Raw genomic sequence first — 23068 nt, forward strand, 5'->3', positions numbered from 1 at the left:
AAAGTAAAGACATGAGGAAAGTTTTCTAAGACAGAATAAGGGGACAGCAAAATTTTTCTTGAGATGGCAATAGCTAAATTGAGCTTTTTACATGTTGCAATTAATTTGGTTTGGAAGTCAGGGAAGGGTATTTTACATGGAGGGAATAATAGGTACAGAGGTTGGCAGCCTTAGAGAGTACAGTGAATTTATGGAACTGCATGTATGTCCATGTGGTTGGCCATCAGGTCACAAGGGGGAAGAGGCAAAAGATGAGAGGTAGTAGGTAGGGGCTGGGTGTTTCATGCTATGAAATTCAAATTGTAACCTGGTCTGTTGGGCAGTTGCAAAAGGATTTTAGTGAAGGAGTGATATGAGGAAATTTACACCTTAGAATGAACACTGTAATAGATGTCACACAGTGAATTACATCTGGAGGCCAGAAGGAGTCTGTAATAAGAAATGATGATTTCCTGAGCTATGGTGTTAGCAATGAGATAGAGAGGAATAAGCCAATTCTAGATGTATTAACTAGGAAGAATCAGCATGAGCATGGCTAAGGATAAGTGAGGTGTAACTCCCAAGTGGATGGTGATAGCATCCGCTGACGAAGAAGGACAGTAGAATGGCAGTGTGAGGTAAATGTGTTTTTATTTTTAATCTTGTTGAGCTTGAATACCTCTAGGTTTAAATGGAGTGCAGAGTTGGCCCTTTGATTCTAGAGAAAGGTCTAGGCTTAGAAATACAGGCTCAGAGGAATGAGGACACAGCATTTCTTTGAAGCAGTGGACATAGGAATGGATATAGGATGATTGTGGGAAGCACGTAGGGAAGGGAGAAAAGAACCTTAAAAAGATTCTCAGTATTTAAGGTACAGGCAGTAGAGAAGGAATCCATGGGGAACACAAAGAGTTACTAAAGAGATAAGAAGAATACCAAGAGGGAGTAGTATTGAGCAGACCAGGGGAGAGGAATTTCCTAAAGGAACAGGTGCTCAGGAGTATCATGTGATGCAGAGAGATCAAGTAAGGTTAAGAGCTGTTAATTGACTATTTGTATTGAGCCAGACCTAGATGTCATTGATCTTGGCAAAAATCATTTCATTGGTATGGTTACAGAAGAAGCACCATTGCAGAAAGAAAGACGGGAACACACATGAAATTAAGGTGTGAAGTATTTGCAAAGGGACTGAGGGTGAAGTATGAGATTTTGATAAGAGACCAGACTTTAATATGCTTATGTTACAAAAGAAACAACTGAGAGAGAGAAAGAAGTCTTGAAGATCCTCATGTTCTAGTTATCTGTGGTTGCATAAAAATTAAAACAAGATTTATTGGCTTGAAACAACCACCATTTTATTATAACTATGTTTTTATGGGTTAACAGTTCCAGCAGGGCTCAGCCAAGCAATTCTTCTGCCTACATGACATTAACTGAGGTACTCATAGTTTTCAGCTGGTGGATGTAGTCAGGAGGGTCCAAGACATTGCATATCTGGACCTTTTGCTGGCATGGTTGGAAGGCTGAGCTCAGTGGGGCCTGTCAACTGAAGCCTTCCCCGTAGAGTAGTTTTAGGGTCATTGGACTTCTTTCATGGTGGCTCAGGACTCCTAGGGGGAGAGTGTTTCAAGAGACAGGAAGGGGACTCTGCCAGTCTCTTCAGGCCTGTGTCCAGGAATAGGCCCAGTGCCACTTCTACCATATGCTAGTGGTCAGAGTCATCATAGGGTCCACCCAGATCCAAGGGGAGGGACATAGACCTCACCTGTCAGTGGGAGGAATGTCAAATAATTTTAATCCCCCACAGCTGGTGAGGGGGTGTTGGTGATGAAGTGAGCATCCCTGAGGAGGCAGAAGGCAAAGGAATCCAGAACCAGGTGGAAGAATATCTCTTCCATGGAAAATGGAGAGGAGGAGTTTAGGCTCAATGTGAATTCACATGAGTTTTTCGATGAGGCCAGATCGGGGAGGAAGTTGAGCAAGTTCTTTGCTGAATGGTCCCCCTCCATCTGCTGAAGATTAGTGGGAAGATGATGGGGTTTGGGCTTGATGGGATGGGATGGTGGATAGGCTACTCTGGCTCTAAAGGGCTTCATTCCCATGACTGCTGCCTTGGCCAGGTCAAGACTTAGGGCCCGCTAGCCAATGCTGTCCCATAGATCTCACTCATCTGAAGCAAAAGGAGAAAAATACAGTGCACTGAGTATTTTTAAAGCTACATATTATACAATTGATATCCTAAGATTGTATTCTCTTTACTTTATTAGGTGTTAAAATAATGTTGATATTAGCAAATGATTATAATGAAATGATATGAGGAAACATTTATTCCTTATTTTTTCATTATTTTTCATGTCCAGATCTAATGTTGGGAATCCTTTATTGGTCCCCCAAAGTTATGTCATAGTTTTCTTTAAAAAATTTTAATGGTTGATGAAAATTAAAATCTAAAACTACTCATCTAGTAGACTGAAATGATGCTTTGGGGTTGTTCACATCTGTGGCATTATTAGAAGGACTAGAAATCTTTGTTTCTCAAGAAGCGCTGTGACAAGGACCTCCCCCTTTCTCTTTAGAGATTTGCCTGGGAGCTACCATGAGGTAAACATCATCCCTGATTAGTTTTTGCCTTTCCCTCTTAACCTTTCTGACTATGCCTGTGAATCTAAAATGGTTGCTTCTAGTCTTTCCTTTCTTCCTCCTCCTCTTCCCCTCACCTGCTTTACATATGGTTTTGGGTTTTTGTTTGTTTTTAAGCAGTAGGGCAACATGATGTTTGCTAATATTAAGGAAGTGATGGTTCTGGCCAATATTTTTGCACTTGGGAAGTTTTTTTCTCTGACACTTGCATTCTTCTTAGTAGAACATATTAATCAAAATTAGCAAATTCTTATATTCTTGGTGAAATCCCATTCATTATATATTTATAAATACATAAACATGTTTTTTTCTTGTAAAGTGTGTATTCTCCAAATGATGTCATCACATTTTTGTGTACCCATGAGTCTGACATGATGATGGTTTAATAATTTTGGGGGTGTTCATTCACTTGAAAAGAAGGGAAACGTTGAGCTTTGCCATAGTGTCCCACAAATGAAGACTTTTCCAGGACTAGACAAGTCTTAAAAATTCAAGAAAGGCAGTTCTTCGAAGGTTTCAAGTTGTGTCTGGCCCAGATATCTTTCCCTGTGACTCCTCGTTTGCTTGAGACACATTTGTACAGAGGAGAACCTCAAGTAGACATCCGTGCCTTTTTCCGATCTTAGATGGAAAATGTTAAGTCTTTTACCGTCACATGTAAAGTAAGCTGTAGGCTTTTGTGCATGCTTTTTATCAGCTTAAAAAAAAGTTCCCTTCTAGTCCTAGTTTAGGATTTTATGATGACTGGGTGTAAAATGTTGTCGGTCTTTTTTTCTCTATCTAGTAAGGTGATTATTTCTCCTCTTTTTTGTTAATGTGGTGATTATGACCAATTTTTTTAAATGCAAACTTCACTTTGTCTTAAGGTATAGATAATTTTTATTTATTGCTGGATTAGATTTGCTAATATGTTGTTAATAATTTTTGCATCTGTGTTTATGAAGAATATTGGTTTGAAGTTTTCTTACAATGTCTTTTTCTCAGACTGGTCTTATAAAATGAAATGGAAAGTCTTCTGTTTTCTTAAAGAATTTGTGTAGAAATGATATGTTTGATAGGATTCAACAGCGAAGTCACTAGGCTTGGAATTTTCTTCATGGAAAAGTTTTAATTACATATTCAACTTCTGTAATTATTATAGGACTAAATTCCCTATTTTTTACCTTTTGGTTGTTTTTTTCTGTGTCAATTGGGTTAATTTATGTCTTTCAAGCAATTTGTCCATTTAATCTTAAGTGTCACATTTATTTAACAACATGATCGTATTATCATTTTAACAGCTACCGGTCTGTGATGATGGCTGTTTTCATTCCCGGTATTGAAAAATTGTGTTTTCTGTCTTGTTTCTTGATCAATCTAGCAAAAAAAGGTTTGTCAGTTTTATCAGTTTTATTGATTTTTTTTCAGTGAAGCAGATTTTGATTCATTGATTTTCTGTATTAGCTCATTTTTTTATTTCATTGATTTCTGCTCTTTGTCTTTCTATACTTTGTGTGTGTGTGTGTGTTTTTTTTTTTTGAGACAGAGTCTTGCTCTGTCACCCAGGCTGGAGCGGAGTGGTATAATCTTGGCTTGCTGCAACTTCTGCCTCCTGGGTTCAAGCAATTCTCCTGCCTCAGCCTCCCGATTAGCTGGAATTACAGGCGTCCACCACCACGCCTAGCTAATTTTTGTATTTTTAGAAGAGATGGGGTTTCACCATGTTGGCCAGGCTGGTCTCAAACTCCTGACCTCTTGATCTGCCCACCTCGGCCTCCGAAAGTGCTGGGATTACAGGCGTGAGCCATCGTGCCCAGCCTCTATACTTTGCTTTTAAAAACAAAAAAAGTCTTTGAAAATGTGACACATACACACCATGCAATGCTATGTAGCCATAACAAAAAATGAGTTCATGTCCTTTGCAGGGACATAGATGAAACTGGAAACCAGCATTCTCAGCAAACTAACACAGGAACAGAAAACCAAATACCACATGGTCTCACTCATAAGTGGGAGTTGAACAATGAGAACACATGGACACAGGGAGGGGAACATCACACACCAGGGCCTGGCAAGGTGGGGAGGGGAAAGGGGAGGGAGAGCATTAGGACAAATATCTAATGCATGCGGGGCTTAAAATAGGTACAGCAAACCACCATGGCACATGTATACATATGTAACAAACCTGCAGGTTCTGCACATGTATCCCAGAACTTAAAGTATTAAAAAAAAAAAAAGTAGGCCAGGCGCAGTGGCTCAGGCCTGTAATCCCAACACTTTGGGAAGCCAAGGCAGGCAGATCACGAGGTCAGGAGATCGAGACCATCCTGGCTAATACGGTAAAACTCTGCCTCTACGAAAATACAAAAAATTAGCCGGGCGTGGTGGTGGACGCCTGTAGTCCCAGCTGCTCGGGAGGCTGAGGCAGGAGAATGGCGTGAACCGGGGAGGCGGAGCTTGCAGTGAGCCAAGATAGCACCACTGCACTCCAGCCTGGGCGAGAGCGAGACTCCGTCTCAAAAAAAAAAAAAAAAAGTATTTGTAGGTAGAAACTTCTATCACTGATTTTAACCTTTTCTTCTTTTCTAATATAAGCACTTAAAACTAAAACTTTTCCTTTATGAAAGTTTTTCCTCTAAGCATTGCTTCAGCTGCATCTCATCAACTTTGATATATTTCCACTATCATTCAGTTCAAAATATTTTCTCATATCCCTTGTGATTTTTTTCTTTTCACTAGTAAGTCTTTTCACTGTTTAGAAGTGTATAACTTAACTTGAATGTTTGGAGACTTTCTAGGTATTGATTTATAATTTAATTATGTTGTCATCTGAAAACATACTTTGTAAGGTTTCTATCCTTTGATATTTTCTGAAACTTATTTTATGGCCCAAAGTGTGTTCTCCCTTGATGAATGTTCCATATGCATTTGAAAAGACTGTATTCTTCTGTTTGGGGGGTGTAGTATTCTATAAATATTAATGAGGTAGAATTAGTCAATAGTGTCTTGAGGGTTAAATTTTTCAGTGACAACTCTTTTTCCCTTTCTTTTTGAGAGTTTTTGCTTCATGTAGTTTGAGATTCTGTTAGATGCCTGTCTGCTTGCTGAATTGACCCACTTATCCTGAGGAAATGATAATGCTAATTTTTCTATGCTAGTACTCCCTGTCTTAAAAAATCTACTTTGATATTAATATAGCTTTCTTGTGATTAGTATTTGCGTGGTTTTTTTAACCTGTATATGTCTTTATATTTAAAGTTTCCCTTATAAATAGCATGTAGTTGAATTTTATTGTTATTTTTTACTCATTCTGACAATCTCTGTTATTTGTTTTCATATAATATACTCACTGTTAAGTGTGGTTTTAGGTCCACAATTTTTCTATTTGTGTTCATTAGTCTAATGTATTTTCTTTTTCCTTTTTTTCTCTTTACCTGCCTTCCTTGGATTTATCAAGTATACTTTAGCATTTCTTTTTATCTCTTTTATTGACTTTTTAGCTAAAAGTATTTTTTATTGGTTGATCTAGGGATTATGACATGCATCTTTAACTTATCATAATCTACCTTGAATTGATGTTATGCCCTTAAAATACGACAGCATATTTCTGTTTACCTTCTTTCATTTTTTGTTACTGTTGTCATACATTTTACTTTTACATATGTTATTGTGTTAGTCCATTCTTGTGTTGCTATAAAGAAATACCAGAGACTGAGTAATTTATAAAGAAAAGAGGTTTAATTGGCTCATGATTCTGTAGGCTCTACACGAAGCATAGCAGCTTCTGTTTCTGGTGAGGCCTCAGGAAGTTTACAATCATGGCAGGAGGCAAAGTGGAGCAGTGTGTTACACAGCAAGAGGAGGAGCAAGAGAGAGAGAAAGGAGAGGCCCCAGACTCTTTTAAACCACCAGATCTTGCATGAACTGAGTGAGAACTCATCACCAAGGGGATGGCACTAAGCTAAACTCTAGAGCGCCCCCATGATTTAACACCTCCCACCAGGTTCCACCTCCAACATTGGCATCACATTTCATAAGATTTGGAGGGGACAAAACATCCAAGCCACATCAGTTATCAACCCGGCATTGTTACTAGTTTTGCTTAAACAGTAAGCTGTTGTCCAGTTATCTAATACTGTACAACAAATTACTCTAAAACTTGGTAGTGGAAATCAACAAACTGTGTATCATATCTCATGATTTTGTGAGTCACCACCAGTTTGGGCAGAGCTTAGCTCTGTTATTCTTCTCTGTGTGGTGTTAACCATGGCACTCCATGATGTTCAGCCAGCAATTGGCCTGTCTGGAGATTCCAGCACAGCATCCTCCACACATACAGTCTTCTGGTGGGTGTGATTGCAGGTTGTGCTCAAATGGACTGTTCTTCCCTGTGGTCTCATCACTTCTCCGCATGGTATCTCCAGCAAGCTAGAAGGACCTCTTACATGAAGGCTTAGGATTCCGTGAGACCAGTATGAAAGCTACATCTTCTGAAATACTGGTCCCAGAACTCTCGTAGAGTCACTCTCCACATATCTTTTGGTTAAAGTAGGCACAGGCCAGTGAAGATTCAAGAGGAGAGGAAATGGACCCTGACTCTTCATTGGAGAAATAAGTAATTTTCAGTGACTTTAATCTTAACTCTTAACTTTTTAACCCAAATATCAGATTCTTGTTTGCAGTAGAACAGGCTCTTCACTGTATACAAGGTTTTGTCTGAGTTGCAGAAATTCTATCCCCATGAATTTCCCTGTATTACCATCTTTTGCTCCTCATTTCTGCACTCAATCTTGGCTGCCACCATCAAAGGGACATAAAGTACAAGGACACTTTTTTCTTACCTCTGTAGCAGAAATCTTAGCAGTATACAGCTGCTCTGGGCCTGTCAAATAAATATACTATTGGTTTTTAAAACATTAATAAGTTAGAAAACTACCCTTTAATGTATGCCACCATATTTATCCTGTCTTAGACTCTTCACTTGTTTGTGCAAATCCTACTTCCATCAGATATTATTTCCCTTTATCTTCATGTAAGATAAAGACATTTTCAGATAAAAGACAACTTAGATATTTTGACACCAGTGGACCTGCAGGGTAAGAAAGCTGAAGGAAATTCTTCAGGCTGAAGGGAAATAATACCAAATGGAAACTAGAATCACTGGAAGGACTACATAGCACCAGAAATGATAAATGTCTAAGCAAAAACAAACATTTTTCATTTTAAACTATTTAGAATACTTAAAACTGTTATAAGCAAAGATTATAGCAATGTATTATGGGGTTTATAATATATGTAGCTATAGTACATTTGACTATCACATGAAGAATGAGTGGGATAAATGCACTTGCATAACTTCTGCAGTTATACATTTTATATGATGTCATAAAGTATTTATTCTAGACTATGAAAACTTCAGATATATATTGTAATCCCTAGAGCAACCCTAAAGAGATGGGCAAAATGCATTGCTATGAAGCCAAAAGGTAAATTAAAATTGGAATTTTAAAAATCTTTTAAAAAGAAGGAAGGAAAGGAGGAACAGAATAATAAAAAAGCAAAAGAGACTACAGAGGGAGAAAAGGTATGGTAGACCTTTATCCAGCCATATCCAACTGATAGGCGGAAGTTTTCAGAATAGATCAAAACAAACAAAACCCAATACCTAGCTATCCACTGTCTGTAACAGAGAAGCTTTAAATATAAGAAAATAAATTAATAGAGATATATCCATTGTGGAAACAGGAAGTATAAGAAAATCAAATAGGCTGTTTTAATACTAAATAAAGTAGACTTGAAGACAGTATTACCTGAGGTAAAGAGGGGCAATTTATAATGATAGAAGCGTCAGCTTCTCAGAATGATATTAAAATCACAAATAGCATGTGATAAGAACTTCAAAATATTTGGATCAGAAATTTACAGAATTAAATGGGCAAATAGATAATTTAAAAATGATTGCTGGAGACTTAACACTTCTCTCTCAGCAATTTATACAACTGGACACCAAAAAATCAGTAAGCTCTAGAAGATGTGAACACTGCTCACCACCTCGATCTCATGAATATTTATAGAGCAACACTCCCAACAGCTGCAGCAGAAGACTCTTTCTCAGTGGCACATGGTACAGTCACTTAAATAGACTGTATACGGGGGGTGATGTAAGAAACCTCAATACATTCAAAAGAGTTGAATTAAAAAGATGTGTTCCCTGACCACAAGGAAATTAAATTAGAAATCAGTAAGAATAAGATTTAAAGGGGAATCTTGAATGGAAATTAAAAAAAAAAAAAAAAAAAAACTTCCAAGTAATCCATGGGTAAAACAAAAAAAATCACAAGAAAAATTAGAAAATATTTCAAAGTGTATCTATTGCAAACAGCATATATCAGCAAACCACCATGGCACACTTTTAGCTATGTAACAAACCTGCATGTACTGCACATGTATCATGGAACTTCCAATTTAAAAAAAGAGAATGCAATATATCAAAGTTTTTAAATAAACTACAACAAAGTTTAGTGAAAACACTGTGACTTTAAATGCTTATATTAGATAAGGCAAAAGGCCTAAACATCAGTAATATAAGGTTCCATCTTAGGAAGCAAGCCAAAGTAAAACAAAGTAAACCCAAATAAGTGGGATGGTGAAGGGGGAGGAGGCTGGGAGAGAGACAGACACAATATATCACAATCATGAATGAAAGAGGGATGATCACGATAGCTACTCTAAATATTTAAATACAAAAGAGTATACTTTGAACAATTTTAGGCCAGTAAATTCAACAACTTAGATATAATGGATAAATTCTTGAAAATCACAGTTTATCAAAACTGATACCAGATGAAGCAGAAAGCCAGAATAGCCCTATATTTAACAAAATTGAACTTGTTATCAAAACCTTATCAAAGAGAAAACACTCCAGTGGTTTTACCAGTGAATTTCAGCAAGCATTTAAAGAAGTAATACCCATCTTAAACATGTTCTTACAGAAATGGGAGGAGGGAATACTTCCTAACCCCTTTCATGGGAACGACATAACCCTAAGCCTGACAAAGATATTATTTGTAGAGAAAATTACAGAACAGTATCCCTCATGAACTCAAAAACAAAAACACTTAACGTAATTTTAGCAAATTGAATCAAGAAATATATAAAGATATAATATGACCACATCAGGTTTATCCTAGAAAAGCAAGACTGGTGTGACATTCAGAAGTCAAACAATGGGGCTGGGTATGGTGGCTCATACCTGTAATTCCAGCATTTGGGGAGGCCAAGGCAGGTGGATCACTTGAGGCCAGGAGTTCAAGACCAGCCAGGCCAACATGGCAAAACCTCGTCTCTACTAAAAAATTAAAAAATTACCAGGTTTGGTGGCCCACACTGTAATCTCAGCTACTCTTGAGGCTGAGGCATGAGAATCACTTGAACCCAGTAGGCAGAGGTTGCGGTGAGCTGAGATGGTGCCACTGTACTCCAGCCTGGGCGACAGAGTGAGACACTGTCTCACAAACAAAACATAAAAAAATCAACCAATGAAATTTACCACATTAACAGAATAAAGGAGAAAAACCATGTGATTAACAAATTCTGAAAAAATATTTGACAATGTTCAATATACCATTATCATTTAAAAAAATCTTTCAGCAAATAGATGTGGAAGACAACTTCCTCAATTTGTTAAAAGGCATCTATAAAAAACTTATAACTAACATTCTACTTAGTGATAACATGTTGACTGTTCCTTAAAAAGATCAGGAACAAACTAAGGGTGCCTGTTCTTACCATTTCTGTTCCTCATCAAATAAATAATCCTAGCCACTGCAATTAGGCAAGATAAAGAAATAGACATACACATTAGAAAGGAAGAAGGAAAACTGGCTTACTGTATGTAGATGGCATGATTGGGTATAAAGTCAAAGTCCTAAATCATTTACAAAACAGTTACTAAAACCAAAGAATGACTATGACAGGGTTGCAGAAGATAAGGTACAAAAACCAATGGTATTTTATATATTAACAGCAAATAATTATAAAGTGAAAATATAAATATGACATTTAAAGTAGAATAAAATAGCTTTAGGATACTTAGGAAAAAATATGCAAAAAAAAAAAAATCCCAAATGATCTGTACATTGATCATTCAAAATGTTACTATGAAAAGTTAAAAACTAAGTCGTGCATTATACCATAATGATGAAAGACTCACTATTGTTAAGATGTCAGTTCTCACCAAATTGAAACATTATTTGAATCCAAATCATAATCCCAGAAAGTTTTTTTCCATAAAAGTTGACAAGAAGATTTTACAATGTATGAAAAGGACTTAGAATATCCAAAGCAATTTTGCAAAATTACAGTAAAGTAGAATAACTTAAACTATCTTGACTTCAAGACTTACCATAAAGCTACAATCACCAGTAGGTAACTGGCGTAAAAGTTAACAGATAGATCAATGGAACACAATAGCCCAGCACTGAATCCATATATTTATAGTCATCTGATTTTCAACAAAAGCACCAAAGCAAATATTTTGGGACAGAAAAGTCTTTTTAATAAATGATGCTGGAACAACTAGATATCTGTCTGGAAAGAGAATCAACCTTGACCCCTTACCTCACACTATATAATAAATTTAATTCAAGATGGAACATAGTCAGAGCGGTACTATAAAGCTAAAATTATAGAACTTCTAGGATGACACTATATGACACTATTCAGTAGAATCTTCTGCTATGTTAAAAATTATATCTTCATCATCTAATACAGTAGCCACTAGCAACATGTGGTTATTGAGTATTCGAAATGTGACTATTGCAACTTAGGAAATGAATTTTTAATATATGTAATATTAATTTATATTTATTATATTTAAATAGTCTCACGTCTATTGACTACTGTATTGGACATTACAGTTCTACAAGAAAATAGGAGAATGTCTTCATGAGCTGAGAGTACAGATGTTCTTTAGACAGGACATAGAAAGCAATAACCATGACAGAGAGAGAGTAAATAAATTGGATTTATCAAAATTTAAAACTTTTGCTATCAAAAAGTTTTAAGAAAATAAATACGAAAGCTGCAGACTGGGAGGAAATATTTGCCAAACAGATATCTGACAAATCCTGGTATCCAAGATATTCCAAAGAACTAATACAACTAAAAAATAAAAAGACCTGCAATTCAATTAAAATGTAGGTAAAATGTCTGCACAGACACTTCACAAAGGAAGCTATACAAGTGCCCAAAAGGCACAGGAAAAAGTGCTCAACATCATTAGCTGTCAGGGAAATGCAGATTAAAGGGTAATGGATAGGCCAAAATGCTAAAATGAAAACTGACAATATTAAATACCATCAAAGATTTGGAACAAGAGGTCTGATACACTGATGGTGGAAGTGTAAAATGGTACTACTTTGGTGTGGTAGAAATTCTGCCAGCTTTTATAAATGTATAAAATGGCCCATCATTTCTATTCCTACATATTACCCAAGAGAAATAAAACCATGCAGTCACAAAAAGACATCTAGAATGTTCTAGTAGCCTTATTTGTAATAACCCAAAACTAGTAATAGCTCAAGTATTCATCAATAAGAGAATGAATAAGTAAGCTGTGGTATATTTACATACTATGGAATACTGTTGCTCAGTGAGGAGGAACAAACTGCTGATACGGTTAGCCCCACTGATAAATTCCAGAAACATTAAAACTGAGTGAAAGAAGCTTTACAAAGAATACATGCTGTAAGATTTTATTTGTATGCTATTTGAAGACAGGCAAAAGGGATGTGGTATGAAAAAAAATATCAGAATCGTAGTTGCTTTATGGGGTTAGGGGATGGTATTGACTGGGAAGAAACATAAGGGACTTCCTGGGGTTGTGATAATGGATTTTCATGTGTGATTAGGATTTTCATTACATATGTATTTCAAATACATACAATTGTTATGTATTTGTCCAAACTCATAGAATGGGACTCATTGTGCATTTTTGTTTTATGTTTGAGCTCTAGCTACTGATACATTTAGGAGTGTGATATGCTTATGTCTACAACTTACCTTGCTTTAATATATGTAAATATGTTGATGTATGAACAGTGGGATGACACATACATAATAAAGCAGATACTGGCTGACCATCTCTAATCTGAAAAGCTGAAATCTGAAATGCTCCAAAATCAAACTTTTGCAGCACTGACATGAGATAGTGACACCTTTTCTTTCTGATGGTTCAGTGTATATAAACTTTGTTTCAGATACAAATATTGTATAAAGTTACCTTCAGGCTATATATATGTTATAAAACATAAATCAGTTTTGTCTTAAACCTTGGATCCCATCCCCAAGCTATCTTATTACATATATGCAAATATTCCAAAATCCAAAAAAAGTCTGAAATCTTAAACACTTACCCAGGCGTTATGTGGAGGGATACTCAACCTGTACAGTAAATGTTAACTGTAGACTCTTAAGTGGTGAGTGTATAGGTGTTCACTGTATAATTCTTTCAAATTTTCTCTATGTTTGAACATTTTTCTAATGTTGGAAAAATTTTAATAGCATTTTCATAGTTTCAATTATGAATGTGACATATGCCTGGCAAAAATATTTGGAAAATATAGAAAATGAAGGGAATAAAAAGGATCCATTGTCCAGCCATCCAGAAATAACTGTACTGGATGTTTTTGCCTTCAGTCTTTTTTCCTAGGCTTCGTTTTTCCTTTGTTTAGTGGCTAGGATTATATTTTATATGCCGTTCTGTGTCCTACTTTTCCCCAATAAACTTTATAACATATCACTTCCACTGCCAGGTGACATTCTACTGAACTAATGTACTGTAGCTTACTTAAGGCATCCTCTTATATTAAGTATTGTTTTCCATATTTTTCTAATATATTGCTCTGATGGGTTTCTGTGTATACACACTGTGCTCTGTGTTTCAGATTCACTCCTTAGGATGGATCCTTGTAAGTGGAAGTATCATGTCAAAGGGTGTGAAAAGTTTCAAAGCCCTTCAGACACATCGTCAAATTGTTGACTCTTCCAGCCTTCCCTTCCCAGAATAGTTCCTAAGACGCCTGCGCAGACACCCCAGAGTTCCTCAGAGCTCAGTGAGAACACCATTTGAGTTACTCATTGGCCATATGTCAAACTAGGTTTTAAAATTTAATTTCTCTGCCATTCTGGTGTTTACAGAGGTTTAGTAACTTGCCTAAGGTTCCAGTTAGTAATAGCAAAGCCACCATTCAACCCTGTAGATGTCAAGGTTGTATTCAGCACAAAACAGGGGCTTAAAAATGTTTATTAAATGAACACATGGATAAATGAAACCACCAAAGGCTTAAGTCAGTTAAATCTACATTTCCTATCCCCCTTCAGAGCTGTGAAAGACAGGTTAGTTTCTTTCTGATACCTGCATCTTGGTGTACTCATTCTGTCTGTACCTACCTCATGTAAAGGAAGCAGCCTTCTGGTTTTCTTTTTGCTCAGGCCATGAAGTCATGTGATACAAGATGCTAGCTGATCTGCTGTTGGAAATGTGGTCTAGGTCCCAGTGACATGAAGGTCCTGACTGCTCTTTGCCTTCTAGGCTTCTAGTGTGAATCGCAAAAGGATTTTTATATCGTATACAATTCTCTGCTGGAAGGGAAGAGTGGTCTGCACGTTTCCGTAGGCAGCAGGGGGTGGGAAGGGTGCTTTCCTCAGTGACTGGGCATCCAGCGCTCTGCAGCAGGCCTGAGGTGAGAGAGCTGGGGCTGCCGTCAGCACACACAGTGCACTTGGGCAGTGGTTCTTTGTGCAGTGGTATGTGTGGGTACCCCAGGAAGCTGGGATTTCAGGGGCTGTGAGGGCTGCTGGCTTGTAGGGACACAGCCTTTCTCTGAAATGGAGACTGCGTAGGGAGGGGGTCGTTCTTTTACAAACATACCCAGGAGGAAGGGTTGTTTGTCTTTGGGTACAAGGAAGAAAATGAGACTAATTATTCTTTATGTATGGCAATTCTGTGTCCAGAGAAAGAATCAAATATTGCTGCGAGCAGCTGCGTACGCTCTTGCCGTACGTAAAGGGGAGAAAGAATGACGCGGCTTCAGTTCTTGAGGCAACAGTTGATTATGTGAAATATATCCGGGAGAAAATCTCTCCAGCCATTATGGCCCAGGTATTTGACTCCCAGAGCTTTGAATTTTACCCTTATAGACAATGCTTTAATACTACAATTTTACTTCTTTGAATATTTTATCATTGGGAAGTATGTGTCTTTGTTTGTATGTAGAAATGTCAGTATCTACCTAAATATATTTCTGTATTTTTTAGATTACAGAAGCACTTCAGAGCAACAGGAGGTTTTGTAAGAAACAGCAAACAAACATCCAGCTGTCTGTCCCAGGCACCGTCATGGCACAGCGGTATAATAAGGGCTCTTGCAAATCTGAAGTCTGTTAGCTCTTTTCCTCCCATGTTGATGCTAAACACGTAGACAAAAACTGATCCCATCCACAGTGAAAGCGCAGGGGCTTATTAAGGGTCAGTGAAATTCTCTAATTGCCGATGTGTATCATTTCGTTGCAGTGATAAACACAGGTAATATTCTCAGGTCCATGGTTTTTTCATCATGTGACTCACCCTTGCTTCTCCTTTTGTTATTTCTGAGGTTCTTAAAATTGGGGCTTTCTCCCTTGTGAGTGTAGGGATGGTGGCAGTCCAGCAGGGACGCGATGGCTTCTGGTGTTCCTCTATCCCGGAGAGGTCTCGGGCCCTGGAGCTGTCCAGCCCTGGTTCAACTAGTGGTGCTTAAAGCACGTCACTAGTGCCAAATGTGACTTCCCAAATGATTAGTTCCTTCTGTAGGTTGATGAGAATATGTAAACAGAGAGAAAGTGTGGAGAAAAACACATCATTCCTGCACATCCTCAGGAATCATTGTGGGTCTTGTGTCTTTGTTCATATGTAAATAATCCATAGTTGAGGCTTTATCAGTGTTTTTAGAACTTGAATGATAAAAGGGCAGTTGAACTCAGCAATGTTCACATTGTTTTCCTTGAAAAATATGCAAAGAATTTTTTCTGTCCTTTCAAGGGAAAATAGTGTGACGAGCACTTACTCCCCTGAGAGAGGGCTCCGGTTCCTGACTAATACGTGCTGGAATGGGTGCTCCGCCCCTGACGCAGAGGGCTCCTTGGATGAAGCTGTGAGAGGTGAGCTTCACCGAACATCTGTGCCACTTACAGGGGGACCTGCACTGCCCTGCAAACCCCCCGGCTCCTGTGCATTCACCACCATAACCAGGGAATCCAGGAGAGCTGACGAGTCCTTCTGGTGTTGTCAGCCTCAGGTACACAAGGTGGCTACAGGTATTTAAATAGTGTTATGTCAGAAACTGGGCTCAAAATTGACTGTAATTACCAGAAAGCTCGTTTTGTTGATAGATGATAAGCACACTGGTGACTTTGTTTATAATATAAATAGAATCTCAGGGGAGGTGAAGTGTTCATATTATTTCAGGACTGACTGTATCCTGAGCATTTAACATATTGATTTGCTTCCTTCATGCCTTTGCTTGCATGTCACCTCTCAAAGAGGTCTTCTCAGCCACCCGGATAAAACTGCACATTCCTCCCTACCATAAACATGACGCAAGGCACTCCTCATCCACTTTCTCTGCTGTATTTGTCTTGATAGCACTCACTGCCTCCTGCTATTCTTTACTCATGTGTTTTGTTTGTTGCCTATCTTCTTCCATTAGAATGTCACCTCCATGAAGGCAGGGAATTTTTTGGCCGGTTTGATACATTGCTGTATTTCTAGTACCTAGAACAATGACCAACACACAGGAGGGGCTCAAGAAATCTCATTATATGAATATTCATTGTGGAACAAATGCTTTCCCACTGGGAGTCATGTTTGTTATATGTGCTATATAAGCCTAGACATGCCCATGTACTTGAAATAACAAGATGGAAAAAAATAGAGGAAAAGAACACAGCTAGCAGTTTGTGACTTTTAGCATTCCCGAAGGTGAAGTTACTCTCCCTCTAGAAACCAGGAAGGTATGGACCTCTTGACCTAAATGTTAGACGCTAGATGTCAGGACTGCCTGTCTCCTCAGCCTCTCAGTCCTAGATGACACTTCTGACTTCCTCCAACAGGGTCTGCTCTCACCAAGTACCTCCCTTGTACCAGGAATGTCCTTCCTCCTTCACCTGCCCTGGGCAACACCAAGTCCATCCCTAGTTCTCAGCCTAAATGTCCCTGCCTCAAAGATGGGGACACAGAGATGAATGAAAGGCAGTTCTTGTTCTTATGAAGCTCACAACTTAGTGGTGGAAAGGGTCACAAAAGAAAATATGGCTCACACAGTCTTGTAAGTGCTGTAGTAGAGGCACCATGCATAGATGGGGATGTGGATGGGGATGTGGCGGAAGCCATGGGAACAAATGAAGGGTACTCAGGATGGTATCTAAAGTCAAAAGAGAAGGGGCCCCCAAATAGAACCCAGCTCTCATTCTTCATATCACCAAAGAAGCTTCAGGGTGTTAATTTAGTCAATGTAGACTTTTCTCCTGACTTAGAGAAGAGAGGATAAGAGGAAAAAAGAAAAAACGTTGCCATAAGCCGTGGTTAATCTACTTAAAGTAGCGGTGGCTGAATGTGATATGGAATGATTAAATCAGCCTAGATTAAATCAGATAGAGGTCAGGCCACAGGCATATGCCTGTCAATGTTATTTTTTTGTACATACAATGCTATTTATGTCCTGCACACATTCTGAAACATTTTGTGGCAGCGAGTTCAGGCCTTTCTATGCCCCAGCCTTTCAAGGCACTACCTCCCCTAAGGAGACTGATCTTGGGAAGCCAGAGATATGCTAGGACCATAGACCTGTGGCATGTTCAAACCCTGGGAGGCCTTGAAGGTTAAGGAGTCAAAACTCCCATTTTTATTTGATGTAAATACATTTTTGCATTTGAAAACCAGTGCCGATCCTTTACTAACCTGGCTAAGATCATCACTGTGTTCATTTTCTGTTGTATTTCCTTCAAGTCTTCTTCCAGGTATATTCTTCTATGGTAGTAATCATTGGACATCCATTTTGTTTCCTGAATTTTTTTACTTAACTTTGTGTCATACATACGTATATTTGTTGTTATGCATCACTCATCACCATTTTAATGGTTTTAATCATTTATCAAGTGATTTTTAGAGTCATTTTCTTAGCCATTTTCCAATCGCTACATTTAGCATTTGCAGTTTGGGGGGAGAGTGATTTTTTTATGTCATGTGATAGGAAATATTTTCCCATATATGAGGTTTTCTGTATTTTGGACTTTTCCTTGGACTGGATTCCTGGAAGAGTATAATGGGTTCCTGGAAGAGTGTGATGGGTGAGTTAGAGAACAGAGAACGTGAATGTATGTATAGCTCTTAATGCATGTTGCCAAGTTGTTTTGGAAAGAGGATCGGAGGAGTTCAATCAGTTAAGTCTTCCAAATTTCACTTTCACTACCCGCCTCAGGAAATTGAAGGCTGGAGAAGTTAAATGACCACCCGAGGTCTCAAGGTTTCTGTGCTGAGCCCGATCTGTAACACAGACATGTTTTAACCTTGTCAGCTTGCCTTTTTCTGTTCTTTTTCATAAATCTCTGTATATAATTGCTTATTTTTTCACAAACATTTCAGATACATTTGTATTTAAAGTAGACGTACCATTATATTACCTTCCTTTCAATATTATTAATGTCCACTAGAAAATAAATATTCATGGTATTATTTGAGGTTACATTGTTAATATTATATATTGAATTTTTTCTTCTAGTTACCATGTAGAATATAGCTGTATAATGATATTAACCATTCTGCTCAATGGAGTTGTTCTTTCCAGCCTTCTTCCTTGCTTCAGAGAGAGTCAGTTTTGATTGACATGCACATTCACATACATCAAAAGGCACAGGGATCTTCCGCTTCTCTAAAATCTGTCTTTTAATGACACATGAACACTAATTTATAGTGTGTGTTTTGCACTAAATGTCACAATTAGAAAGTTCACTTTGTTTTTCCATCAGCATTCGGGTGTAGCGGTAGTACAGATTTGTAATGCGAGGAAATGAAATAGCGGGCAGTTTATGTCAAATAACAGTCGTTCCAAATTACAGAATTGTGGATACTGACCCATATTTGTTTTCTTTCTCGTTAAAGTTCCGTCAGGCTCCACCTCAGAGAATGCTATTGGTGATCCATATAAAACTCACATTCCCAGTGCAGCGCTCTCTCTGAATTCCTTGCATACTGTCAGATATTGTTCTAAAGTCACCCCTTCCTACGATGCAACTGCCGTAACAAATCAGAACATTTCAATTCATTTACCTTCAGCCGTGTCCCCGGTCTCAAAGCTTCTCCCTCAGCACTGTACTTCTGGGTTGGGCCAGACGTGCACTACACATCCCAACTGTCTGGTAAGTTTTCAGGGGTCCATGGATCAGATTGGACCCTTTCACTCCAGCCAGGAGAAACCCCTGACCTGTATTTTGTTGTTGCGACTCTGGTTGGAAGACTGGGACCTAAGGACTTGATTCTGAGTCTCTCTAACCTGATGGGTGAAAAGGAGATGCAGTCAACCCGTGCTCTCGCTCCCCATGCTGCAGGGCTGGTGTCTCAATATCCAGAACCACTGAAGCAGGATGGGACTGTGCTAGTTTGACAGTGACAGGTGGAATCTGATCTCCCCTAGCACTGATTCCCCTCTGCCCCCCTGCTTCTACTCAGAGCTTCCACAGTGGCATATCCCACTTTACCACCCTCATCCTCAGCTGGTCCCATCACTAACTGCTGCTTATCTCAGGTGGGCAGCATCACTCACATCTCATCAAAAAGCTTTCTTTCATTCGCCAGCCAGGCTGGTTTCAGATACCAGGTGTCTTCATACAGCAGATATTTACTGAGCACACACTATATTCTGACACTGAGCTTGTCATTGTGCTAAGAATGTAGTATACAAAGGTAGACACGATCCCTGCCCTCATGCAGCTTTAGTGTTAAGAGGATGCAGACAAAGAAGCAGAAATTACAATATGGTTGAAGCGAGTAGGAGGAGTGCCCCACTGTATATATCAGCTAGATGTGCGCGAGGTTAGTGACTGCTCGCCCCTGGAGAAATGCCATCTATGCCAATCTCTAGCTGCTAAGAATTAGCCAGGTAGAGGGGTGGGGAATCGGAAGTGAGGAGACAAGAGCAGTCCTGGCAGATGGACCAGCATGTGAAACAGTCATACCTGCACTGTTTGGAAGAGCTGTCTAGTGCTAGAGGAAGACTCAAACGAGATTGGCCTACTTAAAATGGACTTCTGTTAATTTTAATATAGTTGCTAATACTTTTGCATATTAACAGTAGCCAACATGTTTTGAGCACTCAATAATAGTGCCAACTACTCTATGTACTTAATGTGCATGATCTTATGAGAATCCCTGAAGTGATCCTTTGAAGGTAGATACTGTTATAATCTCCATATGACATCTATAAAATGGGAATAATAGTGACCTTCCAAAAGATATTTGTAAGAAAAATATTCTAAAGAGAATTGCGAAGAAATGTTAAAATATGTAGTGTCTACAGATATCATAATGTTGCTAATGATCATTAGTACTCCAATAGGAAGGCTAGGGTAAATGAAAGAAAAGATTACAATATTATTATTTTTTAATTGTTGACCTATATTTACTCTGTGTGGGTTTTGTTGAATTGTTGTGAGAAAATAATTCCTTTTAATAAGAATACATATTTTAAAACCTGTAAGCTTATTCACCTGAGGATTTCACATAGTTTTGCCAATCATTTCAGATTGTTTTATGATATAGAAAATATAATCATGACATTATGAGTAAGAATGGGCGAGGATTCAATTAATGTGGATTTTTCCCCCTTCGTTGCAGCAACAGTTTTGGGCATATTAAAAGCACATGTTTGAAATTCACACTCTCAACCACCTACTGGGCGCAGTTTGACAATCTAGGAAAAGTGGAACAAAGAATGATTTTGAAAGCTCCACCCAAAGACCTAATATCAAAAGAGTTGGCATGGTTTGGCTTCTGATAAATGCACTCAAAGCTTCTGCAGATAGAAAGACCAGCAGCGAAAAAGCTGGCCGCACACTGTCACTCATCTTCATACACACTTGGATCCCCGCCAGCCAGAGAGCCACGAGAACAAATGGCCTCAGTGACCTACACTCTTTCTTCTCAAAAAATATTCCACAATTTGTGAAAAAAGCATGCTATAAGGAAGATCCATGTAGACACGATAAAATGATAAGATTGGGAAGGTGTGTTGATACCTCATGTCACTAAGTACAGATATTGCAACTTGATTCTTATTTTTAATATCCCTGTGAATTACTGTCACTCATTTCTAGGTGGTATCTTTTCCTTATTTGACATTTTAGAGAGTTTCCTTCTTCATTCACCATCCAAACTAAGATACGCAGAGAGATGCTGAAAGGGGTTTACCTCCCTACTTGACTACTAATGAATAAATTGATGTGTGCTTTTGCATTTCACAATCCGTTGAGTGAAACGATGGCTAATAGGTAAATATTTCTTTCTGGACCTTTAGTTACAGACTAGCAGGTCTTTTGTTTTTCATCTCTTCCTCCCTATGGGTATTAGAAAGGACAGTTGAAACTAAGGGGGAAAAAAGGTTTGTTTTATATTTCACTGAATTGTTCTTATACGTACATTTTATTATTAAATAAAATACTCAGTTTTCACCCTGAACATTGTAATCCATTTTTGTTTCGTTTAATAAATATCTGTTCTCTCTTTTAGTAGTACTATGTAGGGAATTTAATTTCCTAGAGTTTTGAGACACTTAAAAATTACTGTAGGCATAGCCTAATTCTCATGTCAAACTGTACAGCTTTTGTTTGAGGACACCAAAATGATGGAATCTGTAGATGTCTGACATACTTTATAAAGGAACAAGAAGTTTCCAACTAAGGTTTTATTCTTCTTATTAAAAACAGGTGCTTGATTCTTCATTCTCTTTCGTTTAGAAATAGTTGCTTTGACATTAGAAGAGAACCTGTTGAGGTATTTTGGACACTGGGACTGCTGCCTATGTTCCCAGCTGGTCTTAATCGTTGCTGGCACTTTTGCTTTGTACCAGGGTTTCTTTATATCTCCATGTAGGCTATGAGAGAAGCCTGTGACTGGGAATTCTTCAACAGAGGACCTAAAAAGTGTGACCCCTAGAGCCATCTCTCTACTTGCTGCTCTCTCAGTCCCCTTTTCCTTTCAGCATAAAGAGGAGGCTACCAGATCGATCGTTAGAGCTCTCTGCTTTTTGAGGCTGGGTCCCATGATCCTGGACTTCATGCAAGTGTCCAAATTCATTTCTAATACGAGAATTTCATTTTTAATGAATTATTCTCTTCCAAGTGAGCTCAACTCTTAGCCAAGGAAGAAAGGTTAGTTGGGTTTCACCTTGTAGAAAAAGAGCAGGATGTTCCTTGTAAAATCAAGTTGGCTGGTTATGAGACAGACAGTTGCAGTGTTATTTTCACAATGAAGAAGATGCAAAGAGCTTGCCTAGAAAAGGTGATAGCTTGTAGGTTTCATGCTGGTAGCAGCAGAATGAGTGAAAGATAGTAGATGATCTGATACAGGGGCTGTGAAAAAGGGCAAATAATTAAGGATGCCACCCAGGCTTCTGGCTTCAGCAGCTAGCGAGACAGTATTGATGTTCACTGAGACAATGCAAGGAGAAGAACACTTGGAGTCACGGCACTAGAACATGACAATTTTATATGGGGACATGTTGCATTTGAGGTATTTAAATGATATCCGAGTTGAAGTAGCCAAAATACATTCAGATATTGCAGCACAGGGAATAGATCTAGATGAGAGACATGGTTTGGGGTGTCAGCACTGGAGGGGAATGCCAAAGTGGGGGGATTAAACTTTAAATGGTGGCAGTGGACTGAATGACCCAGTAGGAACTTGTGACGCTGCAGTTCTATCATACTATATGATTCATTTTAAGAGGTTACTCAACCAGGCTCCTGATGACACAAGGCATTGCAAATCACCGGAGATTCAAGGTACATGGGTACAACCCTCAAAGGCAGAGGGCACAAGTTGTCGGTGGCAGCTGTTTGTTTATTGACTGTTTTTTGAATGTTAAGAAATTAAATTGCTCTGAACTTCTAGCTTCTGAAAAATTCGAAACATAGACAATACTGGCTCTATTTCTAGTCTGGAAAAATAGTAATGAACTGCTGAGGCAGAGCAGTGCCTCCCCCTTTCCATGGGCCATCAGCTTCCCTTTGGTCCCTCCCCACCCAGCCTGCCTCATTCATTGAAGTGGTGTGCCCTGTCCCAGTAGGTGTTCCAGTCTGGTTCCAAAAGCGGTAGTGTTTCTCTATACAAGGAAATCATTTCGGGAAGGGAGGATGGAGAGGTTTGTTAAAATGCAGAT

At 38.5% G+C, this 23068-nt stretch overlaps 1 protein-coding gene across 1 annotated transcript in view; it reads left to right on the top strand.

Annotated features, from left to right (window-relative positions):
* The window catches only part of SOHLH2 (spermatogenesis and oogenesis specific basic helix-loop-helix 2), a 46303-nt gene extending 24937 nt beyond the window's left edge, over positions 1-21366 (top strand). Inside the window, exons 7-11 of the mRNA XM_010383109.2 lie at positions 14614-14761; positions 14917-15008; positions 15679-15797; positions 18796-19052; positions 20527-21366. Of these exons, the coding sequence (XP_010381411.2) occupies positions 14614-14761; positions 14917-15008; positions 15679-15797; positions 18796-19052; positions 20527-20547 (637 nt within the window). The 3' untranslated portion in view covers positions 20548-21366. The remainder of the gene's footprint in view (positions 1-14613; positions 14762-14916; positions 15009-15678; positions 15798-18795; positions 19053-20526) is intronic.
* Positions 21367-23068: the final 1702 nt, after the last annotated feature.

This window comes from Rhinopithecus roxellana, chromosome 18, assembly GCF_007565055.1.
Source record: "Rhinopithecus roxellana isolate Shanxi Qingling chromosome 18, ASM756505v1, whole genome shotgun sequence".
In the NCBI taxonomy this organism is placed as follows: Eukaryota; Metazoa; Chordata; class Mammalia; order Primates; family Cercopithecidae; genus Rhinopithecus; species Rhinopithecus roxellana.